This window comes from Falco rusticolus, chromosome 7, assembly GCF_015220075.1.
Source record: "Falco rusticolus isolate bFalRus1 chromosome 7, bFalRus1.pri, whole genome shotgun sequence".
Classification (NCBI taxonomy): Eukaryota; Metazoa; Chordata; class Aves; order Falconiformes; family Falconidae; genus Falco; species Falco rusticolus.
This window is the reverse complement of record NC_051193.1, coordinates 11,398,969-11,422,957: the sequence shown is the minus strand read 5'-3', so window position 1 is coordinate 11,422,957 and position 23,989 is coordinate 11,398,969. Positions and strand designations below refer to the sequence as shown.

Below are 23,989 nucleotides of genomic sequence, written 5' to 3'. Positions count from 1 at the left end.
GGCTGCCTCTTCATATTTACTTAGATGGAGGAATAAATCAGGTTTGGGTAACTCTCTGGGTTAGTTATTTGTTATTGGAATAAATGCATGGTAATAGATCTGACAGAGGAAGATGTTTCTCTTTCAGCTCTGTGTTTGAGGTAGAATTTGCTTTGTTCTGCACTATGTTATATTGATGGGTTGTTTTTTTTCCACTGCTGGATGACTTCATTTACTCTACTTCTTTCCAATGTCCATAGCTCTGCCACAGCTGTCTTTAGGATGTGGCTTTATGCGATAGATCTCTCTTTTCTTTTTCTCTAACTGTAACACTAATGCAGAGGCAATTTAAACAACCATCATGAAACCATTTCCTATGCTTTTCCCCCACCCATTTCCCACCTCAACCTTTTGGGAAGGGAGGTGAGTCAGTCATTCACGGGGCAATTCCCCAAGCGGAATGAGCTGTCAGCTACATTTAGCAGCTCAATTTTCACCTCTGGTGCGGAGTAGGAAGCTGCCCAGGGTGATGACTAGCTGGACACACCCTGAGGCCGTATTTTTGATATTCCCCAGGCAGATGTCAGCCTGAGCTCCTAAGTAGCACAGCCAGGAGTGTCCCCCCAAATCACCGTGCTCATCAACTGCCCTTTTGTCTTGGGAATTTGTCTCCTTTTTTGTCCCCGTGGGAACATGAACACCTTACTAGGAAGTCAGCAGCCCTTATGCTCCTCATTTACTCCTAATTTGCACACTGAGATCCCTGCCCCTTCTCGTCCCTCCCATTCCCCAAATCTTTCCTACTTTGATATGCTGGAAAATGTAGCGCTGTATTTTCTGCTTCTTCCCTTGTCCCCTCTGAAGGTTCAGTTTTGTGAGCGCTGGCAGGTTTATGGGTGATCAGAAGCTGTGGGATGAATTTTTTCCTTCCTCCCCCAACCTGTGACAGTACCAACGGGACGAAGACTTTTGGGGAAGCATAGGGTGATGTACGAGGTGCTTCACTGGGACATTTGGCCAACGATGCCCTTAACTCAGGCTACCCCGAGCTTAAGCCTGAGTAAAGACATCAGGTCTGGGTCTTGTTCTGCTGGAAGAGGCAGATGAGTCCCTGCACTGTGCCCAGGAGGGCTGGCAATGGGCAAGGAGCAGGATGCTTATGTACCCGATACAGAGGAGCCGCTCAAGCCCCCTAAAACTTCTCCTGTCTGGACAGGGACTCTGGAACCCCCAAGGAATGTGGCTTCACAGTCCAAGAAGAAGCTTCAGGAGGCCACCCCCCCACCCCTTGACTCTCACCCAGGTCACCCTCCCTCTGCACGAGGGCAGGTGATGGTGTGGGGTGCGAGGTGGTGGTGACCAGGGCCAGAGGGTCTCACCTGCCCCGTGCCCTCGCAGCAAGGGTTGTGCAGTGTTGGGATGTTGCAGCCAGCGAAAGACGTATGGTTCGGTTAAAGACATACCCTTTCCCTTCTTGTCCCCTTGCTTCATTCCCTCCATCCCTCCCTCCCTCTCTCACCCTTCCCTTCTCTTTTGTTTGTCTCCTTCCCTTGTTTTCACCCATTCACTGTCAGGAAGGGCCGCGTCCGAAGGGCCAGTTCAGCGCAGCGTGGCAGCGACAGAGACTGGCACCGCCGGCAGCTGCAACAGTGAGTGGATCTCGACCCCTGGGGCAGCTGGAAGCGGGGGACTGGTACCGCTTGAGCATGACATGACACGTGGGGTTGAGCAGCTTTGGGACTTGGTCGGGTCTAGTGCGTTTGGCAGCAAAGGGGCTCTTGTGTGTGATGGGAACTGCACGTGTTTCTACTGTAGTAACTCTCTGGGGCCTGTCTGTATGGTGAGATAATATGGGATGAATGCAATAGTCTTCAGTGCAGTCTTCCCCCGTGGGTGTCCAGCTGTCTCTGCACTAGTGGACGGTGTGTGCCGTCCTCTGGCTCTGATGGCACTGAGTGCAGCATGGTTTGCCTCTGTGCAGCTCAACCACTCCGCACCTCCAAGCAGGGTGGCATGTGCACTGCTCCCTGGGGACTGCCCCTGACTTGCATTGTCCTCTCAACAGTCCTTCAGATACCGTCAAATTGGCGCAGACTAAAACCAGACCATTGGACCAGTTGGACTGTCAGATGACAGCCCTGACGCCTTCTGTCTGCTGGTCTAGATGCAGCCTAGGTGTCTGCCCGGTGCCCGGTTGGGTGCTTGCAGCTGCGATTAGTGGATGTTAACCATCGCTGCTCCGCTGCTGCTCCCACCCCTTGCCTGGAGGTGCTCTAGCAGTGCAAAGGCGTTTTGGTTTGCCAAGGTGGTGGCTGATGGGAGCCATGTGAGCCAGCTGAGGGCTGGTAACACCTCTGTTGGCCCTGCTTTCTCTCCCACAGAGGTGGGCCACCATACTGTTGTGCTGGAGCCTCTGTGTAGTGATGCTCGGCTCGGTGGGTCCCCAGGTGTTGCAGCACTGCAGAAGCCACCGCTAGCAAGCTGCAAGGCTTCTAGAGGTGAACTGCAGAAGCCTGTGAGAGGGGCAAACATTGAACTGGATTGTTCTATAAGGTTTTGCTGCTGGCACACAAGGAAGTGCTCTGCTGATCCAGAAAGTTGGGGAGCCTTGTCTTGAGTTGGTTTTGGAAATGGATTGAGCGAATCCACCCAAAGACACTGTCTGTGTGGAGCAGTCATGACCCCTCTTAAATTAAGGCAGGAAAGTGATGGCTTCCTTACTTTATTTCTTAATAGCTCCCCTGTGCCAGCAAGCCCAGAGAGATGGTCATAAATATTTCCAAAGTAGCCATGACTGGGACAAGCTACCAGGGTCCCATGCCCCAAACCTCCCTGTGACATTGCTAGGGGAGGTGTATGCTCCTGGCCAGGTGATGGAGGACTAGCTGTCCCCCTGCCCAGCCTCCTCCCAGCATCCCAACACTTCTCCTGCCCAATCAGCGATGGGGGTTAAGTGAACGCCTACACGATGTTAAGGACCTGAGTGGATCCTGCGAAGTGCTGCTGGGATCCGTGACAGAACAGGGCTCTGGCAGTTCCCGACTGTTGCAAGGATCACACAGGAGTGTGAGTTCAGGTATTGCTGATTTTACAGAGGATATGTCAGCGGATAAGATGTGCTGCTGAAAGATTATTTTGTTACATTTATGCCTTTCTGAGCCAAAATTGAATTGCAGGGTGTGGATGGGAATTTAGTTCTAAGCACTGATGTAATTCTGTATCCTCAGCCCTGAGGGCAGTTTTTAAAAAATTATTTTCCCCTGTGCCCTGACACTGTTTTTTGCCTTTCAATCATGTCCTTATGACAGAACAAATACTGGGGTTGACCTTTGCAATGTGACATAATAATATGTGACTTCTTTATAGCTCTTTTCATCCAAAATGCTTGGCGCACTATGAATCTGATCCTGCAACCGTTTACCACTGAGCTTAGCACTCCCTGCTCCAAGCAGTCCCTGGGGAGGCCAGCGGAGCACTGACACACTGAAGTGCTATACCTGGTATTATTTGCAGGATCAGGCCCTGGAAAATTGTAGCCCGTGTCTGTGAACAGCCACATTTTCTAGACGGAAAGCATTGCCCTCTCATTTATGGGTTTTATTCACTATCAGAGTGCCATGCCCAGCACTAACATGACAGCTTCCCCTTGGCTAAAATGTCGTGGCAGGTAATGTCTGGGTCATATTTATAGCTATCATCTACAACCCTGTTGCATCTTTTTGTTATTTTTTTCCCAGCCCTGAAAGCATGTTAATTAATAAACAGCCTTAGCTTATCCTGCACCATTTGATCCTGCAGAAATCACAGCATTTTATCTTATTAGCAAGTAGGAATTAAAGAATTTAAACTACTCAGGGGGAAAAGAAACATAACCACTTTCCCTGTGCGTTCCTTCGGAAACAGCCTTGCACTTTCCCCTCAGGAACCCCAGACTCAGCCCCCTTGGCTTGGCAGAGGATGGGAATCCCAGACCAGTGAATGCTTGGGCTGAAAGATACTTTCTGCTCCGCTATTCCTGTTGTGAAAGGGAAAGCACAGTTAAGTGCACAGAGGAGAGTCCAGCAGTGAGATCCCAGCTTTGGACTGGGCTGTGGGTCCCTTCCATGTTACCGATGTCCTCTGCCGTCATAGCAGATCAGTTAGTCCTTCTGTGCCTCAGTTTCCCATTGTTAAAAGATGATCCCTGATCATCTTCACTGAGGAGATTCACATGAAAAAAAGATTGCAGGGGATACAGGCATTATGGTTTTGGGAGACAGGTAAGTACCTTAGAAATGCACAGGGAACCTGTGACCTGAGACATTTGCAGTACTGGTTCAAGGAAAGTGCATTTTCCAAGTCCTTGGTAGTTGGAAAATGCAAAGAGGGAAGCAGGTAGGATCCTTGCTCCCACCTCTGCTTGGTGTTTTCAGGATGGGCAGAACCAGGAGAGACACTTGCTCCACCTTCTTGGTGATGGGAAGTGGTTAAGTCTAGGGTTGGAGACCCATTAACCATCAGCAGGTACCCACTTTTCTCTGTTGTTTGCCATCAGTAGAGCACTGCATCCCCCCCGTCCTTAGAAAATAAATTCATTAGGAGTAGAGAAGGCTGGAAGGGATTCCCTGGATCATCAAATCCAATCCCCTGTTGCATCAATCACATCAGATTTATCCTTTTCATAATCAAGCACCACTATTAAATGTGCTCCTAAGGGAAGACAGTCCCAGAATCTCATTGCTTTCACTCATAGATGCTTCTAATTTCCAGTCTATGCTTAGTCATGGCCCGTTTGTTAAACAGCAGGTATCTGGCACAGAAGCAAGAAATTTAACACAGTTTTCTTAAAATAACCACCCAAAAATCCTATCTGCAAAAAAATGCTGAGGTTGCAAAAGGGAGCGTGCAAGGTCAGGTAATGATAATGGGGAGGCCCAAGCTCACACTTGCCTCTGCCTTGTAGTACAGACTTTACATAATCACCTGCCGTTAATCTTGTATGATCCAGTTGAGGTACAGGCAAAAGTACTCACAGAACAAAGGAACTTCTTTGCTATTCTTCTCCATAATATTCATTGTGTAACCCTCTGTCTCTTTTGCCTGGTATAACTAACGCTAGGCTAAACATTTGACTGTTTTTCCCTTTCTTGGCAGGCTTTCCCATGCCATTTATTGCTTTACTGTACAAGCCACTACCTGCACAGCATCTTTGAGAAGGCAGTGAGTTGCATTGCCCCATTTTACAGGTTAGGAGGCGAAGGACAGAGCTATCAGCCATATCAACCCATGGAGCTGCAAGGGCAATTTTCCTCCTCCAAAATGCTCCTGCTTTATTCAGCAGTCTTATGCACTCCAAACTGTGCAATTTCTACCCAGCCAGAGGAAAGGGGCTGATGCAGCAGTCTGCCTTATGGCACACGGTGTACGTTGCATGCCACGGAAATGACGGGATGCTCTAAAGCCATGGCTTGCTTGCTTTAGTCTTGTCTGGTTAGTTAATCAGAGCCCACAACGAATGGGCAGGGGGGAGAAAAGGGTGAGTATAGGCTGAGGTGCAAAACCTCTGTGTTACCCATTAGTTGTGACCCAGCCCATAGAGGGCAATGGCACACGGAGTCGTACATGCTTAGATCAGGTCGCTGCCGCACAGTGACTAAGGAGGAGGGCTCGCTTGCCAAAACCGGGGCTGCAACTAGGACACTGCAATCTCATGTTTTCTTGTTTAACTTGGCAGGTATTCAAGTGAAACAGGCATGGAGGGGAGGTGTCAGAGCTGATCTGGGTACCAGTGTGTAGGATTTTGACTTTCTATTTCAGTGCTCTTGTCTGGAAAAGAAATGCACTCAGAACTCCCCCCCTTCTTTTTTTTTTTTTTTTTAAGCAGTATTTAAATGTCATAAGAATCGTACAGTGCCCACCTTAATGTTCCTAACAAATTAAAATATTTTATTAGTCTATAATCTGAAAATCATTACCGTAGTTACTGTAAGAACCTGAAGGTCTCCAGAAAGAATGATGTCAGCGGGTCTAAAATGTATGCAAATATATTTTGGTGCCATAGAGGTACCAGGGGTCAGACAGGCAGCCCCCAGCCCCAGGGCGACAGGCTGTTAGTGTGGGAGGGAATGAAGCGCATCTCTCAGCCGGTTTTCCTGGAGTTTTGCAGGGTGAATGCCTGAGGCTGTGCCTGGATGGTTTGGGTGGTTTCAGAGGAAAGTGTTGGTGCGTTCCCATGCACCTCCCTCGTGGTGAGGGTAAGGAAGTGCTCCAGATGGTTCACCCCCATCACGGGTGAGCCACTCTGAACCTCTGGCCCCATCCTGCTAACACAGACAGGGTGGCTGCCTGTTCCCCTTGGGCATCCACATGCTCCTGGTGCCCCCTTCCTCCTGCAGATGGCTTTGGATGTGTCCCTCCGAATAAGCGATGCCTGACACAGGGCAGGCAAGAGAGCTACATCCAGCTCCGAGAAAGCAGCCCATACCTGCTGCCTTAGGCATCTGGCACCCGGAGAGGCTGGGTGACAAAGTAGCCCCTGCTCTGGCCAAGTGACACCAGACAGTCCCAGAGCGGTGGCTCCTGAACTGGTCCCTTGCCCTGCGAGAGCCAGTGGGCTTCTGCTGGTCACTCCTCATTGGCCTGGGTAAGTGCCAAATGATTTAAAGATTAATTACCATTTAACTGGCTGTATTTTTGTCTCTGCGGAAGGCTGCAGTGGAAAAGACAGAAGTACTGGGATAATTTACCCTGGTATTACGCAGCAGATTACCCCGTACTTACAAGGTCACCAGTTACCATGTAATTAGACTTCCAGTGCAGTGAAGTCTGGGTTGGGTTTCCAAACCACTCTCCTTCCCAGTGTCAGAGAAGCAGAGGGATGGCAGCAAAGTGCAGACTGAAACCTCGTTAGGTGCATTTAAAGCTGTTAAATAGTTTAAAATTCAAGCTGGGGGAGGCGTCAAGCCACCTGTACCTGCCAGTGAGAGGGAGGAAAAAAACCCAGAGCAGTTTGTCTAGGAAATGAGGGAAAGGCAAAAGAGAAAGGAGGGCTTCAAGGGAGCTATGGGTGCTGGGCGGCTGCGGGCTGAACGGCAGCAATGGCTGCTGCTCTTCAAGCTTCCTCAGGCAGAGCTTTGCCAGTGGTGGAGGATGCTGCTGAGCCACAGAGCTGCACAGCCACGGGATCCTGCCCTGTGGGATGGTGTCCATGGGGTCACGTGGGATGCTGCAGTGGGGATGCCCTGTGGGTCAGGACAGGGGTGGGCAGCAGGACACCCTACCTATGCCCGTTGCCTCCCTGCCTCTTGCTCCAGACTGCTGCCCTCTTTTACATGCACCCAAATCAAACACCTACTCACAGAACATTTCAAAGAATGACAAATGCCTTTGATTATCAAGCACAAATGCCAGTAGCAGCTCATCGCACCTCGGGTGGCTAATAAAGCACCGAGCAGGTTATGATCAATATACAGCAAGTATTGCTGTAAAAGTGAGATTGTGGCTGCCCCAGGGCAAATTACATTTTGTCTTTATAAACCCTGTCCTCCTTGAACCAAGCACAGTCCCTCGTGGGGTGGCAGCTCCCCAGCAAGCCTATGGCTTTCAGTGTGCCAGTGAAACAAATGCCTTTCTGAAGCCATCCATGTAAAGAGCCCAAGTCAAAAAGCAAAGCGTGTGCCTCTACAGCAGTCATTATTTTAAATACCCTCTTATTACATAGCCATGTGTCCCTGATTCAGCCCCACAAAGAGTATCCGTAAGGTCAACAGTTTCTGCAGAGGCGCAGCAGAAGCAAAGACAGTGTGAAACAATTGATTGCTGAGGATAGAAAGAGCTGTATGAAAATAGTTTGTCTAAAGAATGACCAGAGTGGGGAAATGTGCTACCTGACTGCAAATATTTACAAAGTTGTGAGCCTGAAGGTTAGAAAACATTGAGAGAAGTATATAGAAGTCAGCACAGGGATAATGCGGTGAGGATGAGGCTGGGGAAAATCTGTGGCGAGCAGGAAATTTCCATCATGTAGGCAAGATTTGCTTGTGATTTCCTGACAGAGGCTGTGGGTTACCCGCCGGGATATATGGATTGGCACCCATCAATACCTTAGCAAATCCTTTAGGGCCTCTCTCACAAAGGAAAGAGGGCAGAATGAAATTTAACAGGTTTTTTTCAGCTTTACTCTTCGGGCTGTAAAGCTGTTTCATACGCAGACATGTGTGTCACTGCCTGTGCATGATGCACACACATACCTAACACTCTTGGACCAGAGCAGCTTCTCCAGAGGCGGTAAAAACAGCCAAGGCTTTAAGCCCAGCATTTGTAGTCACGTTTCTCCTTGAAGTAAACGCTCCAGCAATGACATAATTGAGGACTGTCCTGTCTGCTCAGCATATGTCTGCAGGGGTCATTCATCCTATCAGACACTGCAGAACATTAGCGGTTTCTTTAGACTCACTTTCTCCTTCTGCCCTTCCTCTTGTGGCTAACCCTAATGGAGAGCTGGTGGCTGGAGACTCCTCTAGGAAAACTCGCCTAGTTCGGAGAGCTGACCATCTAGAAGAAGTCCTCTATTACGGCAGAAACAGTCAGATGTGTCCTGCCGGGTGTTGGGTTTGTTGAATGGTCCCGGTGGGGCTCCCTGGGGTGGAGTGTCTGACTGGCTGCAGGAAGGGGAGCAGAAGGCAACTAGCGATATCTACGATGGCCACTTAGTGCTTGAGGGCTCTAATGGCATCTGGGAACCAGGTTCCTGTGTTTGTGGGTTTGCTTATTTATTTACACTCCTGGCTAAATGAAGTAGGGAGGAAGAATTTTAACACAGTGGTTTAAAATGCATGGGACTCCAGCAGTTCTCTCCTACTCAAGGGCATCTGGAAAACTTGATAAAGAATGGAGGAAATTTCAATGCACAGAAAGTCTTGGGTGGACAAACAGTAGGAGAGGCTGCAATGCTTTATGTCTTCAGATTTTCAAATTTAGCTTGTTTTCTATCACAATCCTATGGCCAAACCCCAGCCCCACTTTCTGCACATGCCACCATTTGGGCTGTTGATGGTTTTAGTTCTGCCACTTCCCAGTGCTGCTGCTGCTCCCCCACTGCAGCCGTGCTGGTGGGTGCAGTCGCTCTCCTGCGCCTGTCCATCTTTGGCTGTTGTCACCATCTGCAGCCTCCCCTCTGTAAGCCACATCACATTTTGACGGGGATGCTTCAGGCAGGCATGGGAAGGGCATGTCCAGGGCAACCCCCTGTATTTTAGGTGTCCGGAGGTTCATCCACTGGCTTCATATATTCAGTGTGTCTCTACAGGGACCTAAATCATGGCAGGGGGAGGAGGTGGCAGGCTGGGGTTTGCCTTTGCCGTGAAATGCAGCTCTCCATTCAGCAGTGCCAGAGCTGGCACAGCTTTCCCACCGGCACTGATGAGTTTAATTGCATCATTAGTAGGTGTGACACTGCAGCCTCTGATGATGAGCTCTTTATTTTAAAACTGCTTGCAACGTGTTTGTCTGAGATGCCATCTGTGCCTGCACTGCCTTCATTAGGAGACAAAGAGTATGCATCTTCTGAAGTTGTTCTGTATTTCTGTGATGTTACCCTGCTGAGAAACCACTGTGCGACTAGAGGGTGAGAACTCGTACCTGAAGGAAAGCACCATCATCCAAAATGCTTAAACAGGCCAAATAAACCATTAGGGAGCGCACCATTGGGAACCGTCCTCAATTGGCCTACAGGAAACTGGCTGGAAGGAGTGATCCAGCTATTTTATTGCTCAAAGTTTTTCATCTTGGTGAAGTACTAAAGCCCCATCCTCTAATCTAATGAAAGTTTTCAGGAAAGCAAGGAACAGGTTTCTATTTTTAAAGGACTTTAGATTTTTGTACCTCTACACCATGATTGTGCATGAAAGTCTCTGGGTTGCCTGGCCAGTTTTTAGATACAAAAGGTATTATTAAGATTTGTGGGCATGGATCTGAGCATCTAAGCTTCCCCCTTAAAAACTCCATACTCAGCTACATATTTCTATAGATGCCTCTTGATCAGCCGACAGCCAGCATGCTCAGAGTGTTTCACTGCTACTTAACAAAATTCACAAATGACAAACCAGGCAGGAGCTGCCAGAGTCCAGCTGCACGTAAAGAAAGGTTCTGCTTCTATAGGGAGTTCCCATTTATTATACGGGAGTTCCCAATGTATTAAATTTCTCTCTATACACTGCCGGGGCTATGCTCAGTGATTCTGACATTAACAAGAAATAGATTTCCAAACAATCTAGCTTAATGAATTTTGAATATGATTATGATTAATGCTAAGGCAGTTGAACTGATTGTCCAGCATCTACAAGTTAAGTAATGGAGCCTTATCTAAGTCACGTATAGTCTTCAGCCTGGAATAGCTCTGGCTGCAGACAAAGACAGAGCATTATGGGTTACCCAGAGGGGAGTCACTGTCAGGACAGAGAGAGAGGGACGGTGGTAGGGGAGATTATGAGATACTAATCTGGAAGCATTTTAGTGTAGGGTGATCATACATGCAAGTGTTTTATTGGTCCTATTTCCTAAACTGCATTTCTCAGGCCATTTTGAGACTTCACTTTTATGTAGCCAGGTTGAGATTTATTGGGAAAATCTTCCTACTTTCTGAAGCCAGAAACTGAGCTGATTTTCATTCTCTGCGTCCGCCAAAGAGCAGAATCCTGATGGACGCGTTTCTTGCATCATGATGGTTTAACTTAGTCTCTATCTGATTAGCTTTTGAGCTATTAAACACTTCTTGTAGCATTACCAGCTCACTGCAAAATGATAATGCAGATCAGTCATGGACAATTTCTGTTGGCACATGCAGTCTTTGCAGACTACAGATCCCCTTTGAAGCTGTATCTAGCCGACAGCTGTGCTGTTTCACGGATATTGCATGTCTCTGAGCAGGCCTGTCCTGGAAGAGTGTGGCGTGGTACAAGGATCTCCAGCCTGGTGGAGACAAAATGGTAAATCCATACGGTGCCTGACAAACTACGTGATGGCTGTAGTTTGACTAGGTTTAGTGGCCTTCTCAGCACCTGCTGTTGTCTGGGCAGTGGCCAGGGAAAGGTGGCTTAGTTGGTAGCTTTTGAACAGCCTAGATGTGGTGCCCGTGTTGTGGCTGTGGTGCAGAAGACCGCAGAGGCCACCATCTGCATGCACCCCTCTGCACAGCTGCCCAGTGCCAACCCACATCCCAGCAGTGGGACTCCTGGGAAGCCACTGGGTCTTCTACCGGTGAATCTTTCCCTCATGCTACCACTTTCCTCCACTGTCCGAGATCCTAGCGTGGGGTTTTGTTACTCTGGACCAAAAGAAACTTTCAGTAGGTGGTCCAGGGGCTCAGGAGGCTGGTCACCTCTTCTTCACCTGGCAGGCTCTAGCAGCAACTGTCAGGGTGGTGGTGTAGGACCTGCTGGGACGTGGTGGTGGCCTTGCTGACTTCGTTACTAGGTGCGCTCACCTCTCCCCAGCTGAATGAGGCAAGGGTGGGGTTTCTTACAGTTTATGTCCCTGTGTTGGAGATCATGGCTTTTGGAGCATTTACTTCTACAAAGATAAGAAACTGGCCTTTGATCCTCTGCAGGCTGGTTGTGCAGCCCTTTTCTAGCAGTGGGTGCTGCTGCTTTGAGTCCTGGGAAGTAAATAGGAGGGGTGAGCTGTGGTAAGGAGCACACCAAATAGATTATTGGCAAACATAATTAAAAATATATGTGCGATTACTCCTCTGTTTCCCTTTTCTAACCATCCTCTGCATTACCTCTGGCATTTTTAGATGGCAGATAATATAACTGAGAGGACTCTTGGGTACAGGCAGCTCTTAGAGCAGCAGTGATTTATCTCAGGCCGTTTTGAGGTAGCAGAATTTACCTCTAGCTACAGCCACCCCTCCATGTCTGCCCCCCCTCATTTGCATAAGTAATTGGCAGCTTGTTAATGGCTCATTAGGAATGCTGAAAACCGTGGGATTAAAACACAGTCAGTGGAGCAGAGATGAGGGGAAGGGGGAGAAAGGCCGCTGTCCCTGCTTGCAAATTATACCGCTTGATTCAACGTGATTCAGAATTACAGGTCATAAAGCAACTAGATTGTTAAATGAAGTAAGGAAAAACAATGTCAACGGCAGGCTTTATTTTTAGACTCATGTTTAAACACAGTGTGTGCATCTGGGGGGAACAAACAGTCCCCTGCCAAACAGTCCTACTGACAGCAGGAAGGTCTCACCCCTTTCTCATTTTCACATTAACCCTGCCTGGTCAGTCTTTCCTGCTCCTGAGCAAGTCCATCTGGCTCCTTACATCACCTCATGATGCGGACATTTGGTTCTTTTCCTCATGCTCTCCCTGGTTAAGTCCAGCACTCCCCTCTGGCAGCAAGTGACCTGCATCTTCCCTGCTTCGGCCACGGCTGGGACACCCAGTGCAGCTGCAGGCAAGTAGGAGAGGCAGCTGCAGGTTGCTTTGGGCGTTCTGTAATTTTCCAAAACCCCTCTGTGATCGCTTGCAAATTGCTGTGAGATGTCTTCAGTCACTGGCATGCAGGGGAGCAGGCAGCAAGCCCCACGCTGCGGCACTGCCAGAGCCTGCAATGGAAGAGGTGGTTGGCGTAGAAAGTGAGGATTAGGAGAGGATCACATCTGCCATTCCCAGAAAGCAGAGCGTACACATGCAGAGTGCTGCATGGTGAGGACACACTAAGTCAAGTCAAAATCTTTGGAGGAAGCTTTTTCTTATTTGCTGAGTGTTCTTCAGCTCATGTTCAGCACTGGCTATGACAGCGCGGCAGCAAAGGCACAGGACCTGAACGCAAGGACAGGGCTATGCAGAGTTTGCAGTGATGGCTTTTGAGTCGCTTAGAAGAGGCTCAGCCCGAGGGCTGGTACAGCCGTAACGCGTGACGCCTCTCAGTCAGGAGAACACCTTGGGGATATTTTGTGGGCAGAGTAATTCTGGCAATGGTGTAATCTCAGCTATAGCTAGAGCCTTTCTTTCTGGATAAGCTGAAGGAAAATGACAGATAAAGTACTCGGAATCACACCCAGTCACAACTTGCAGTTACATTCAGCTACCTCTGATTTAAACCACTTGGGTACTTAAGAGCCCAGTAAGGTGACAGTTAAAACTATGGAGTAGAGGACAGCTAAGGTTCAGCAAAGCTCAGCTCTGTCTGGCATGGCAGTTAATCTCTCTGCTTTGCAAAAGGTGCCCAGGAATTTGTCAGGACCCACGCAGGCAAAATACAGGCACATGTGATCGGGAAGAATCTCTCAGTGCTGCTGGATGCAGCACTGGAGGCGAGAAAGGAGTGTCTCCTGCATCCCCAGCCATAACCACGTACTGCCCTTTGCCTTGTCCCTGAGAAGCCACCTTCTCCTGCCCCAGCCTGATCTGACAGACTTCGACTAACAAAGGCATGATCTACAGCAGTTTTGTTTGCTGTTTGTTTTTCTCCAAGAGCTCAACTTAGCCAAACAGGGGTGGTTTTCCTGCTTCTTGCTTGCATTGCTTTTTTTTGCCCTTGTGTCCTCTTGGGTCACCGAGCCACCTGCGGCTCTTATTCATACAAGGCTGTCCAGAACTGCTGAATAACACATCCTGCCCGCAGCAGGAATCAGCGTGTCCTGATGGGGACGTACATCTGGCTGCTGGGGGAAGGTTCAGAGCTAAGTATCTTCCAGGGATCACCCAGCTCCTAGAACTGAGGGCTAAAGGACATGTGTTCTGGTGCAGCCCAGCCTGGGATGACAGCCAAGTCTGCAATTAAATAAGATCCCAGGTCATCCCTACCTACAGCAGCAGGAACAGAGACAGCATTTGGGGAATGCGTGTGTTATCATTACATCGAGGGGACTGAGTGTTGGATTTTCCTGGAGAAAAATGGTGCCAAGGTCTCCACTACTGCTACATGATTCTGTTCAAACTCAAATGTCTCAACTTCCTGCACATGAAAGGGAAGTTCAAATAATGCTGCACCATATGAAGACACCTACAGTGAGTAGTTCTTGTGACTTTCCCAAGGCAGGAGCAGGAGCAGGGCCTTCCTGAAGTATGCCAGGAACAGGAAGAAAGCTGTCAAATGACCTTGGAAAGTGAATGTCAAATGACTAAGGAAAACAAAAGCACGGGCTTATTTTTCTTTTTATTTCAAAGTTGGGAAGGAAACTGCACAAAAAGGAAAATAAAATACTGCCTTAGAGTATGGCAGAGACCAAACTCTGTTCTTAACAGATCCATGAAGCAACCTTCAACTGTGAGCATGGAGTGGATGGCTCGGTACCTCCCCTCTGAATGCCACCCTGGGCTACAGCCCAGGAGCTGGTATGTGAGCCGGGAGGGGGAAAACAGCACTGCTCACAAACAGCTGCCTTTAATGTGTTAGTCTCTGGATTCCCACCAGTCCAGAGTTCTCATGAGGGCTTTTCAGCCATACTTTGGTTTTGATTTCCATGGTATCTCTGTCAGCGGCCCAAACTGCAGGCATAGTGCACAGTCTTTGCTGAACGGTGCTGCTCCACTACCTGCTGCTGTACTGTCGAACTCACTGGGGATAACAAGCCATCTTTTCCTTTCCTAATCAGCTGGATGTCATTCAGAAAGGTGGGACAAGGAGAATCTTTTCCCCAGACACCAGCTTTCCTTGGTAGCAGACAAACCCCAAGCCTTATAAGCCTCCTACTTGTACATAGCACTTATATAGCTTTACATCGTCAAAGTGCTGTACTAGCATTAAGTAATTATCTCTCTCCCTAATGGCCATTAATGCTGGCCTTTCACGAACCTCCCCCAGCTCCCCGAGGTTCATATCTAATACAGCAATAAGCTACTCCAAGGGAGTGGCTGGTTATCTTGCAAGTCTACAGGCTTGGATGTGTAATGAGGCTTCAGAGCAGAGGCCAGGTGCCCTGGAGTATCAGAAACGTGGCTGTAGACCAGGTCATGCACTTGGGAGTATCCATTAGAAAGGGGTGGAAACGAGTAGGTGATACTGTGATCTTAAAATGGATACAGAAGAAGGAAACTTTGGCCACTCAAAGGATGTGCACTTATTGTTCTGTTTATTACCAGGATAGTACTTCAAACTGAAAAAGAAAGCAGTGGGAGTAACATGTCAATGTGGGCATGGAGAGTTTATCTAGGGGGAGAAAGTCAGAGAGCTAAAAATGTCAAGCAAAGCTAGACAGCCATGACAATGGGATAAAGAGGCCAGTCTGCAGGTCTATGAAGCATTAAAATAACAAGGAGAAAGGGTGAGCTTGGCAGCGTCTTAGGATTTAAAGAGAGGAACAGAGGAGGATTTACTTGCTTTATTTGCTTGAAAGCAAATCCCTCTTCCAGGTTGTGGAGTGTCTCCAGGGGAGATGTTACAATGCCACTGTTTGAGGATATTTTACCCTTAGAGGCCTTTAGAAGATGAACCTGCATGATCGCTGGGCTCCCCCATCCCTGGCTCCCAAGGGAAATGGAGGAAGATGGGGTAGGAAGATGACGTGACGGGTTTAGAAAAGACTCAGAAGCAGCATGCTTCCGACAAGCATCAGTCTTACATGGACCGAAACCTGCCAGGCCCAGCTCTGAGCAAACAGATGTTTGCCTGAAATAAACTTTCAGCATCTCTCTGAAGACATGGTAACGATTCTTTGCAAAGCCAAGGACATGCCATGTAAACTGGCTTTGCAAAAGAAAAAAACCAGCATCCTTTTTTTTTTAGCCTGATTTAATAGCATCATTTTACTTTTATGCTTCTGGCAATGGCTGGTCCTGTAAAAGAAGTGTGTAGCCATGGGAGTCACGTGCAAGTCTACAGTGGCATAATACAACTCGCAGCCACTACATGTTATGCAAAGGATTTCTGTCACTCTGAACACACTCTGCTTCCTATGGCATCAGTAGCACAAGCCCTCTGTGCTCAGCTCTAAATCATTTTGCTACATCAGCAAGTAACAGGGTATGGCTGACCACAGACCAGGGAGACTCAACTTAGTGTTGACTTACTACACAGCTTCAGCGCAGGGCCTTCCCCAGCCTTCCTGCATCTGTTTTCTCATCTGTGAAATGGGAATTTTAATCCTAATCAGTTTGTGAGGGAAGCAGTAAGGGATAGTCAAAAGCAATGCTTTAAAACGTAATAGTCAGCCTTATGTGTCAGGCTAGGCATTGGAGTGCTTTTATGGTATAGTTTAATTGATGCCTGTTCTGCTTATAGCCAGCTAGTAAGTGCAAGACTTAACATTTACTCTCAAAAATGTGGCACCCTGTTTGGGATGCAAAGAATACCTCTGCAAAGAATACCTTCCTTTTTATGAGCACAGCTGAGCCATATTTTTCTGGATCCACATGTTTTCTGGGCATTGCTTGGGACTTTTCCTCCCCAAATTAATTTGATTAGTAATTATTACCAGATTAATTTTTAGTAAAAGATATGTCTCACATGACATACAGGGCTGGGAGGAATGCTTTGGCCGTCCCTGGACTCCACCGTATGAGCTAAGCCAAGACTGTGTCGTCGCATCCTTGGTACAACGGTTGACTGTGTATGTCACTTTACTGGCAGTTCTTCCCCAGGATGTCTCTAGAGCAGATGAAAGACCTCAACTTTATTTTAGCTTATTAGAACTGGGATGGCTTGTCTACTCTGCTTTCAGGGCCAGATACGCAAGTGGTGTAAATGAGGGGCCCCCCATTCAAGCAATACTGCGCTAATATTCTTTGTGTAAGCTGAGAAGCTGGTTCATAGATTCTGAACTGCTGTAAGACCTGTTCAAAAGGGAGTTGACTGTGCTCAACACATCGTACGACTTGTAATTGCAAGTGATCCTGCAAGATTCAGGATACTGCAAACACAGAGAGCTTTGCAATAAGTGATCATTTTGTTGGAGGTTGTTGGAAAACTGAAAACTTAGGGCTACTTAAAGGATAATAAAATAAACATTAGCACAAAACATTTTTTACAACAATCAAGTTCGATATATGTCCTGTTCTGTTGATAACATTTCCTCAGAGCCCTTCACAAGAAAAGAAAGCAACTTGTAAAAGCTGGGAATGCAGGAAAGAGCTAGAATTGCAGCCAAGGTTTCAAAGGAACAAACAAAGAAAAGCATATTTCAATTTCCATTACGGAAGAGAGTTCAGAGAAGCGAGCTGAGAACACACCAGCCAAGCCATCTCTAAACAGGAGGTGTACAGCTGCAATGAGCTTTTTATCTTCATGTGTTGCAGTTCTGAGCACCTCTGCACTTAGGAAACAGTGATGTTCCTGAGACTTTCAGAACTCCTCCTCTTTGTTGAAGGAAGGTCTGTTTCAAAATTAGAAAAAAAAGCTGGTCTGCAGACCTCTGAGTACAACATTGCAAACCCAAAGTCCAAATTCTGCCAAACCCCAGAGAAGTCTGACTCACACCCTTCGTGCAGAGAGCCTGCTAAGCATCATACCCATTTCACACCCTGTTCCAACACACCTCCCCAGCACTCTCCCTCTTGCTTCCAAGCACTGCAGTGTGTCTCTGTGCTGACCCCTCCCCACACTAGTTCTGCTTTAATCAGGCAAAACTGTAGCAGCTTTGGAAAACTGGCAGCTCAACCAAGAGCTTTTGTTTGTAGAAGGAAAGTTTTCATCCAAGTAAACACAACAATCTCATTATTTTGAATAGCCACACATATGCTGGAAACCTAGATACCAGATACCTCCTCCCTGTGATGCTTCGCAGGACCAGAGAGATTTCTGCCTGATTCACATAGAGTGCTACAAAGTTATTAGCACTTGCTTTTTTGGTGCCTGTAATGAGACAAGCAGTCTTCCAAGCAGCACCACAAAAGCACTCTTTTTCATCACCGCTAAAACCTTGGACGCTTTATCCTCAGTAGAAATGAGTGCTGGAGACTTGCAGCAGTACTGCTTCCAGCACTGCCTGGCCTTATCAATTAGCTGTTTCCCCACAGATGGTGCTTCTTATGTAGGACAGAACAGAGAAAAACTTGTCCTGCTCAGAGACACTTGTTTAGAAATCTCTAGTGAATCTGAAGGTAAATCCATCTGCTTTCAAACTGTTCGCATGTATCCTGCAAACCTGCTGTGTACCTGCTGGATTCATGTGCCCTGGAGAAGAGCAGACCCTGACAGAGAAAGAGCCTTTCCCTGGCTTGGCATACCCCAATGGGACTTCACCCATGGGCTCTTCCATTGCCAAACTCTCCAAAGGGGCTGGCTTTCTTGCCTCCATTAAATGCTGGGCATATCCCTGCCTGTAAGAGCCTGTTCTTTACAAACAGACCGCCTTTTTGCAGTGTGGTCCTGCAGTCATTTACATATTCAAAGCACTCTTTGAAAAAAAGCCTGTAGCACAGTTTTATGAGCACAAAATCTTTCATGGCACTAGGTGATGTGCAGATGCCTGTGCATGACTTTTAGAAAACCTTACCGAGGAGGGACAAACCTCACCCTATATTTCTGGTGGGTGCCCCAGAGCACTGAGGCCCTGCAAAACTCAGTGCAATACTTTGCTGAACACTGTTTCTTGCCTTGCCTCCTGGTTCATCAGACTATAGGGTTGGAGTATGCTCTTGGCATTTTGTCGTTTGATTTCTTTTCAAGCCCATTTTGGGAGGAGAGGCCATCATTTATCTTGAAACATTTCACTCCCTATCCATCATGTTAACCAGGTGGGATTGGTAGATAAGCCCATGGGCGGTCGGGGAGGCAGTAGCCAGCCCAGCTTTTTTGAACAGCTCCTTGTTGATGTAGCTTACAGGGATGCCCTGTGTTTGTCCACATCATGTGGACATGATCCCTTCCTCGGGGTTCTCATCACTCAGCTTTCCTTGTGCCTTTGCCCTCACCCAGGTCGGAGGACACACCATGCTGCCTATCCGCTGGATGCCTCCGGAGAGCATCATGTACAGGAAGTTCACAACAGAGAGTGATGTCTGGAGCTTCGGGGTGATCCTCTGGGAGATCTTCACGTATGGGAAGCAGCCCTGGTTTCAGCTCTCAAACACAGAGGTACAACAGTGCTGAGACACCTCAGCTGGAAACTGTACTTTCTACCATCTCTCCTTTCCAGGTTGCTTGCAAAGCAATTCATACATAGATGGTCCCCTCCCACAGGTGCCCTCACCGTGGGAGAAGTGTCGTTATCTCTGCCTAAGGCCTAGGGGAACTGAGGCATGCAGGAACCAAAGGGTTCTGCCAAAGCCATGTGCTGGTTCAACCTCAGTCTCTCCCTTCTAAGTCCCTGGCAGACTTCCATAACAGCCACATCTGGTAAACTCTCGGGGTGCTGTCAGAACTGGGGATACCCAAATTACTGTCAGGACCTAAGTCATTGTCATGCCCAGAGTTTCCTGTGCTCTCTTTCTCCTTTATAGCTGAGGCTCTGGCTGCCATCTCCAGTTTGGGAGAAACAGTTTGAAGCTTGTTATATAGCACGTGGCGCATTTCTGGGGGGCTTTTTGCCGTAGGGATATCTACTATGTTGTTTGCCCCAGTTCATTGGAGGTGGAACCCAAGGAGCTGGTTTCTGCTTGTTATTTCTTTGAATAGCAAAAGTTGAAGCCCATCAGTATAAGGCTGCGCTGTAAAAATGTTGAGGGAAGACTGGCTGGGATTAGCGGAGTGTCAGACCTGAGGTTTGAGGCACATCAGCAGAAATGCACTGGAAGATTTTTGCTCAGAATAGCAGGGGGCATTATAGAAGAGGAACAAGATGCATTGACATAGCAGTGTGTGGGAACCTTGCACATTTTTATCCTACTGTGTATCTAATGGATTTCAGAAATTTCACCTTTTGTAATGAGAAATGTGCATTTTCTGCTTTCTGGATACAGATCCCTTAATTAAGTGAGTTGCAGAGATGGCAAATCCAAGGTGTTGCTTTACAGCTCTAATACTTGCCCATTCATGTGCTCAATGGGGCCTGACTATATATCCCAAAGTAGCACACGTAAACATTTTAGAGACGCAAACAATGGAATCGACAGCGACAGAAGTTATTTGTCACGCTATTTAATGAGCTGCTCTTGCATTTCCCTGGGAGGGTAAATACAAACAGACACAAATGAGCACATGTAGCTTGTACATGGATGATAGGCATGCTGCAATATGACAGCTTGGCTACCCCCATGCTTTCTGCCTCAGTTTCCTTTGCAGGGCAATAGGACTGAGAATAGTCAACCTTAACCTTGAGGGAGGAGGGCTGGTTAAACTCTGCACGAGTGCAGCTCTGTTGGCTTTGCTACTATCCCTGCAAAAAATCTCATCCTTCCCTTTCCTGTTGCTGTATCCACTTCATTCTGAGAGCTGAGGACTCCCGCCCCAGAACACACTATCCTGGTGGGAGGAAGCCACGTTAGCTCTCATCTGGCTAGTTTTTCACAATTTGTGAAGAGGTGGGCTGACTGAACCTGGGTGGTTGCAGAGGACTGACACCTCCACCAGCTCCTGGATGGGGAGGCATCAAAGCAACCCAGCGGCAGCCTGGCCGCAGCTGCAGAGCCCCATGGAGACGCAGCTTAATGGAGTCTGTGCCCAGCTCCAGGCTGCCAGGACTGGACCATGAGCAATCACCAGGCTGGTCGAGCGTTGTTGCTGCTGGGGGTTGGCAGTAGCAAGGCTGGGATGCCTGCTCCCTCCTGTGGCATCCACATGGCCTCATACCTCCAGAGTATTTTTAGCAGTTTTTTTCGAGGCTGGAAAAGACCCTGCCTGAGCAGAGGAATGAAGCAGAGCACCACCTCACCTGAAGGCCTCAGCCAGTCCATTAATTTCTGTTTATGCCCTTCCTTTGTCCTGGAGAGAAGGGGCCCATCACAGTGCTCCTGTGCATGTCCAGGATGTCCTGTCAGAAACCATAACTCACCTCCTCCCACAAGTCACCGCTGCCAGCAGCTTTATGGCAGTGCAGGCTTCTCTGCATGCTGTGTCTTCCTCAGCCGCTTTCAGCAGGTCCAAATATCTCCCCTCTGTATTTATATGCAAACAGCAAAGCGATAAGTATCTGTTGAGCTGTGTGGCAGGCCCATTACTATTCATAAATCATAAATTCCAAACATCCCTTGCTGGGTGGCTTCCCTCAACACACTGCTTGGGATCTGTGTTTATCTGCAGAGTGTGGTAGGTCACTCAAACACTGCAATGCTGGGACTCAGCAACTCCAACCAAGGAGGCCAGACAGTAATAGCAGCTCTCACAAATCATACCTCCCTTCCTTTTGCATCTGCTCCTCCGGTGAAGAAAACATGAACAGACACTTAGGGGAGTCCTTTCCAATGGCATCCCTCTGAAGAGACTTCAATGCTACCCAAAAGCTCACATTTTGCTCATTCATTAGCAGCATCAACCTGACCCAAAGCAGAGTGTTAGCACTGCGATTTTTTTTTCTCCATCACAGATGTGATTTGAGATGAAATTTCATTCTTTCAGCTGCTTGCCTCTGTCAAAATGAGGCAAAGCTGCCCTTGGAGATGGAGGTAGGAAAAGATGCTCTGTACCCTCCCTTGCAGAACATTCCTGGGCTTTGTAATGGAAAGGACTCTGATTTTCAGGGAAGAATAATACCATTTCAGTTGTGCAACGTATTACTTTAGTTTGGGGATTTTAAGGCTTATTTTCCTTCTTCAGCTAGCAGGAAAACCTGACATCATAAATTAAAACTTTGTTTCATTTTCCTATGACCTGTTTGGAAAGTGCATTGAGGTAGATAGGTGTCAAATGGGGAAGGTTTTTGGGAACTGCAAGGCTGTAGCTGGAGACGAACTTTTCACTGTAAAATTATCATTAAGAATACACAAACAGGTGAGTGCTAAGGATCTGCAGACCTCTTGGCTTCTTAGCACTCCCATTCACCAAACGGTACCACATCACCCAAGAAGTAGCTGGGACAGGACACCCTCCAAGCGCTGCCCAGCTGGTGTTCAACGTCTCTTTTCTTTCATTCTTTCAGGTCATTGAGTGCATTACCCAGGGCCGAGTTTTGGAAAGGCCTCGAGTCTGCCCCAAGGAGGTTTATGACATCATGTTGGGCTGCTGGCAGAGAGAACCTCAGCAAAGGCTCAACATCAAGGAGATCTACAAGATCCTTCATGCTCTGGGCAAGGCCACACCAATCTACCTGGACATCCTTGGCTAGCAGTGGCCACTTGTCGAAAGTCCCTGCTCCTTCCTTCCGTCCTTCCTTCCCTCTCCCCCTCCCAAGTCCTTTGCCCCTCAGCTCCCAAGCAAACATCTTCATATAAACTCAAGTGCCTGCTACACATACAACACTGAAAAAAACAAAAACAAAAAGCAAACCGACAAAAATCCCACAAAACAACAACCTGTAAGGCAGTTTGGCTTATATATATTTATAGATATCTCTCTATATATAACTTCCACACCAATACAGAAAGAAGCTGCTGTTACAGAAAATTGTAAGACTTTAAAAAAAAAAGAAACAAAAAAGGGAGAAAAAAGTGCTTAAAGAGATATATATAATTAAAAAAAAAAAAAAAAAAAAAGAAAGAAAGAAAGGAGAAGATATCTTTCCCCCGAGCAATGAAGCAGTGAATTGTAACCCTGCTGTGAGTATGGTTCGGGCTGCTGGGCAGGGCTCTAGACTGGCTTACGGCAGTGATGCCATCCTGGGTAGGAGCCCCGGGAGGAAAGCCTTGCCCTGGTTGTATGATATGCACTGAATGTGTGAAATCAGTCCTCCTTTCTCATCCTTGCCTCCCTCCTGCCTTCCCAGCCCACAGGTGATGGGCACAAAGCCAGGGCAGTGCCCCTGGAGGAGCTCTCTTTTACCAACCCCGTCCCTCCCTCCCTCTCAGTGCTTCCCTGCCCCTCTCTGCCTTCCTGCCTTTTTCCTCCCCCCAACATTTCAGGACAATTTTTCTAATTTGCTGATTCTTAAATGTATAGACTCAAGGCTTTCGAACACACAGTCACAGGATTGTGGCACCTACGGGTAAAACACACACTGGGAACCAGCTGCCCTCCTGCAGACCTCGAGCTGGCCCGACCCAGCCCTCCCTCCTGCCCCACGCCGGCTGCTGCCAGGGCGGGGGGAGCAGCGGGACCAGAGCGGCTGCGCGAGGGAGCCGAGGAGGGGTCCTGGGGACCCGGTCCTGAACCAGCCCCAACCCATTCCAGGGTACGAGACGGGAGCGCTGTCTGCCCAGGGTGCCCGGCGCAGGTGGCGACAACCCCCCATCCCCTCCCCTCCTTTTTCTCCCCACCCTTCACGCTTGCTAGCATCCATGGGGTTGTTCCCCCTCCCTCAGTTGTCTGCACCAGGGCCAAATTAGTCCCTGGTGTAAACCTTGAGCGGACAGGGTTGGATCCCTGCTCCCCTGACGGGGGAAAGGTGGCAGCGTGCAGACAGCTGGGAGGGAGCGTGCCTGCGTCCTGGCTGGGCGTGCCTATGGGGTCAGCGTATCCCAGCGCTCTTCCTCCCCATCCTCTTCTCTTCCCCATTTCTGCCCCATGCCCCACTCCAAGCCTCAGGCACAAGCCAGTGGGGGACAGGGAGCGGGACAAAGCTCGTGAAATGGCTGGGAACCTACCAACACCTGCCTGCAGACCCCTTGCCATTCTCCTCACGTCCCCATCCCCTGAAAGGATTGATGCATCTGCCTTTGAGCTGTTGTGAAATGCAGAGGCTGAAGAATAGCTCCACAGGCAGCCCCGGGAGGAGGGGGGGAAGGAGGGGAAGGTGCCTTCAGGAGCAGACGGCTCAGCGGATGGCCGCAGTGGCCAGCCTTGCATCTCAATGAGGATAAAGGCCTGACAGGCAGCGACAGGGGGTGGTGGGGACAGCGAGGGAGAGACAGAAACATTCTCCCTGTAGCCTATCTCCCTCTAGCAGGAAATAATCTGGACCTGGGGAAAGGCTGAGTCAGATGCTGAATCCAGTCTGTCCAGACCAGGCTGAGAATACAAAACCTTTCTGGGTCTTTTTTTCACGTGGCTAATGGAGGATGAGCGGGAACCTCAGCTTGGCAGCTGCTCTCAGGAGGCAGGGAGCGGGCGGCACAGGCATTGT

At 48.4% G+C, this 23,989-nt stretch overlaps 1 protein-coding gene across 2 annotated transcripts in view; it reads left to right on the top strand.

Annotated features, from left to right (window-relative positions):
• Nucleotides 1-22,460, top strand: part of NTRK3 (neurotrophic receptor tyrosine kinase 3) — a 217,798-nt gene extending 195,338 nt beyond the window's left edge. Inside the window, exons 16-18 of one of the 2 annotated variants that reach the window (XM_037395410.1) lie at nt 1,554-1,628; nt 18,814-18,972; nt 21,911-22,460. In XM_037395410.1, the coding sequence (XP_037251307.1) occupies nt 1,554-1,628; nt 18,814-18,972; nt 21,911-22,096 (420 nt within the window). In that variant the 3' untranslated portion in view covers nt 22,097-22,460. The remainder of the gene's footprint in view (nt 1-1,553; nt 1,629-18,813; nt 18,973-21,910) is intronic. The other variant, XM_037395408.1, reaches the window with a different exon arrangement.
• Nucleotides 22,461-23,989: the final 1,529 nt, after the last annotated feature.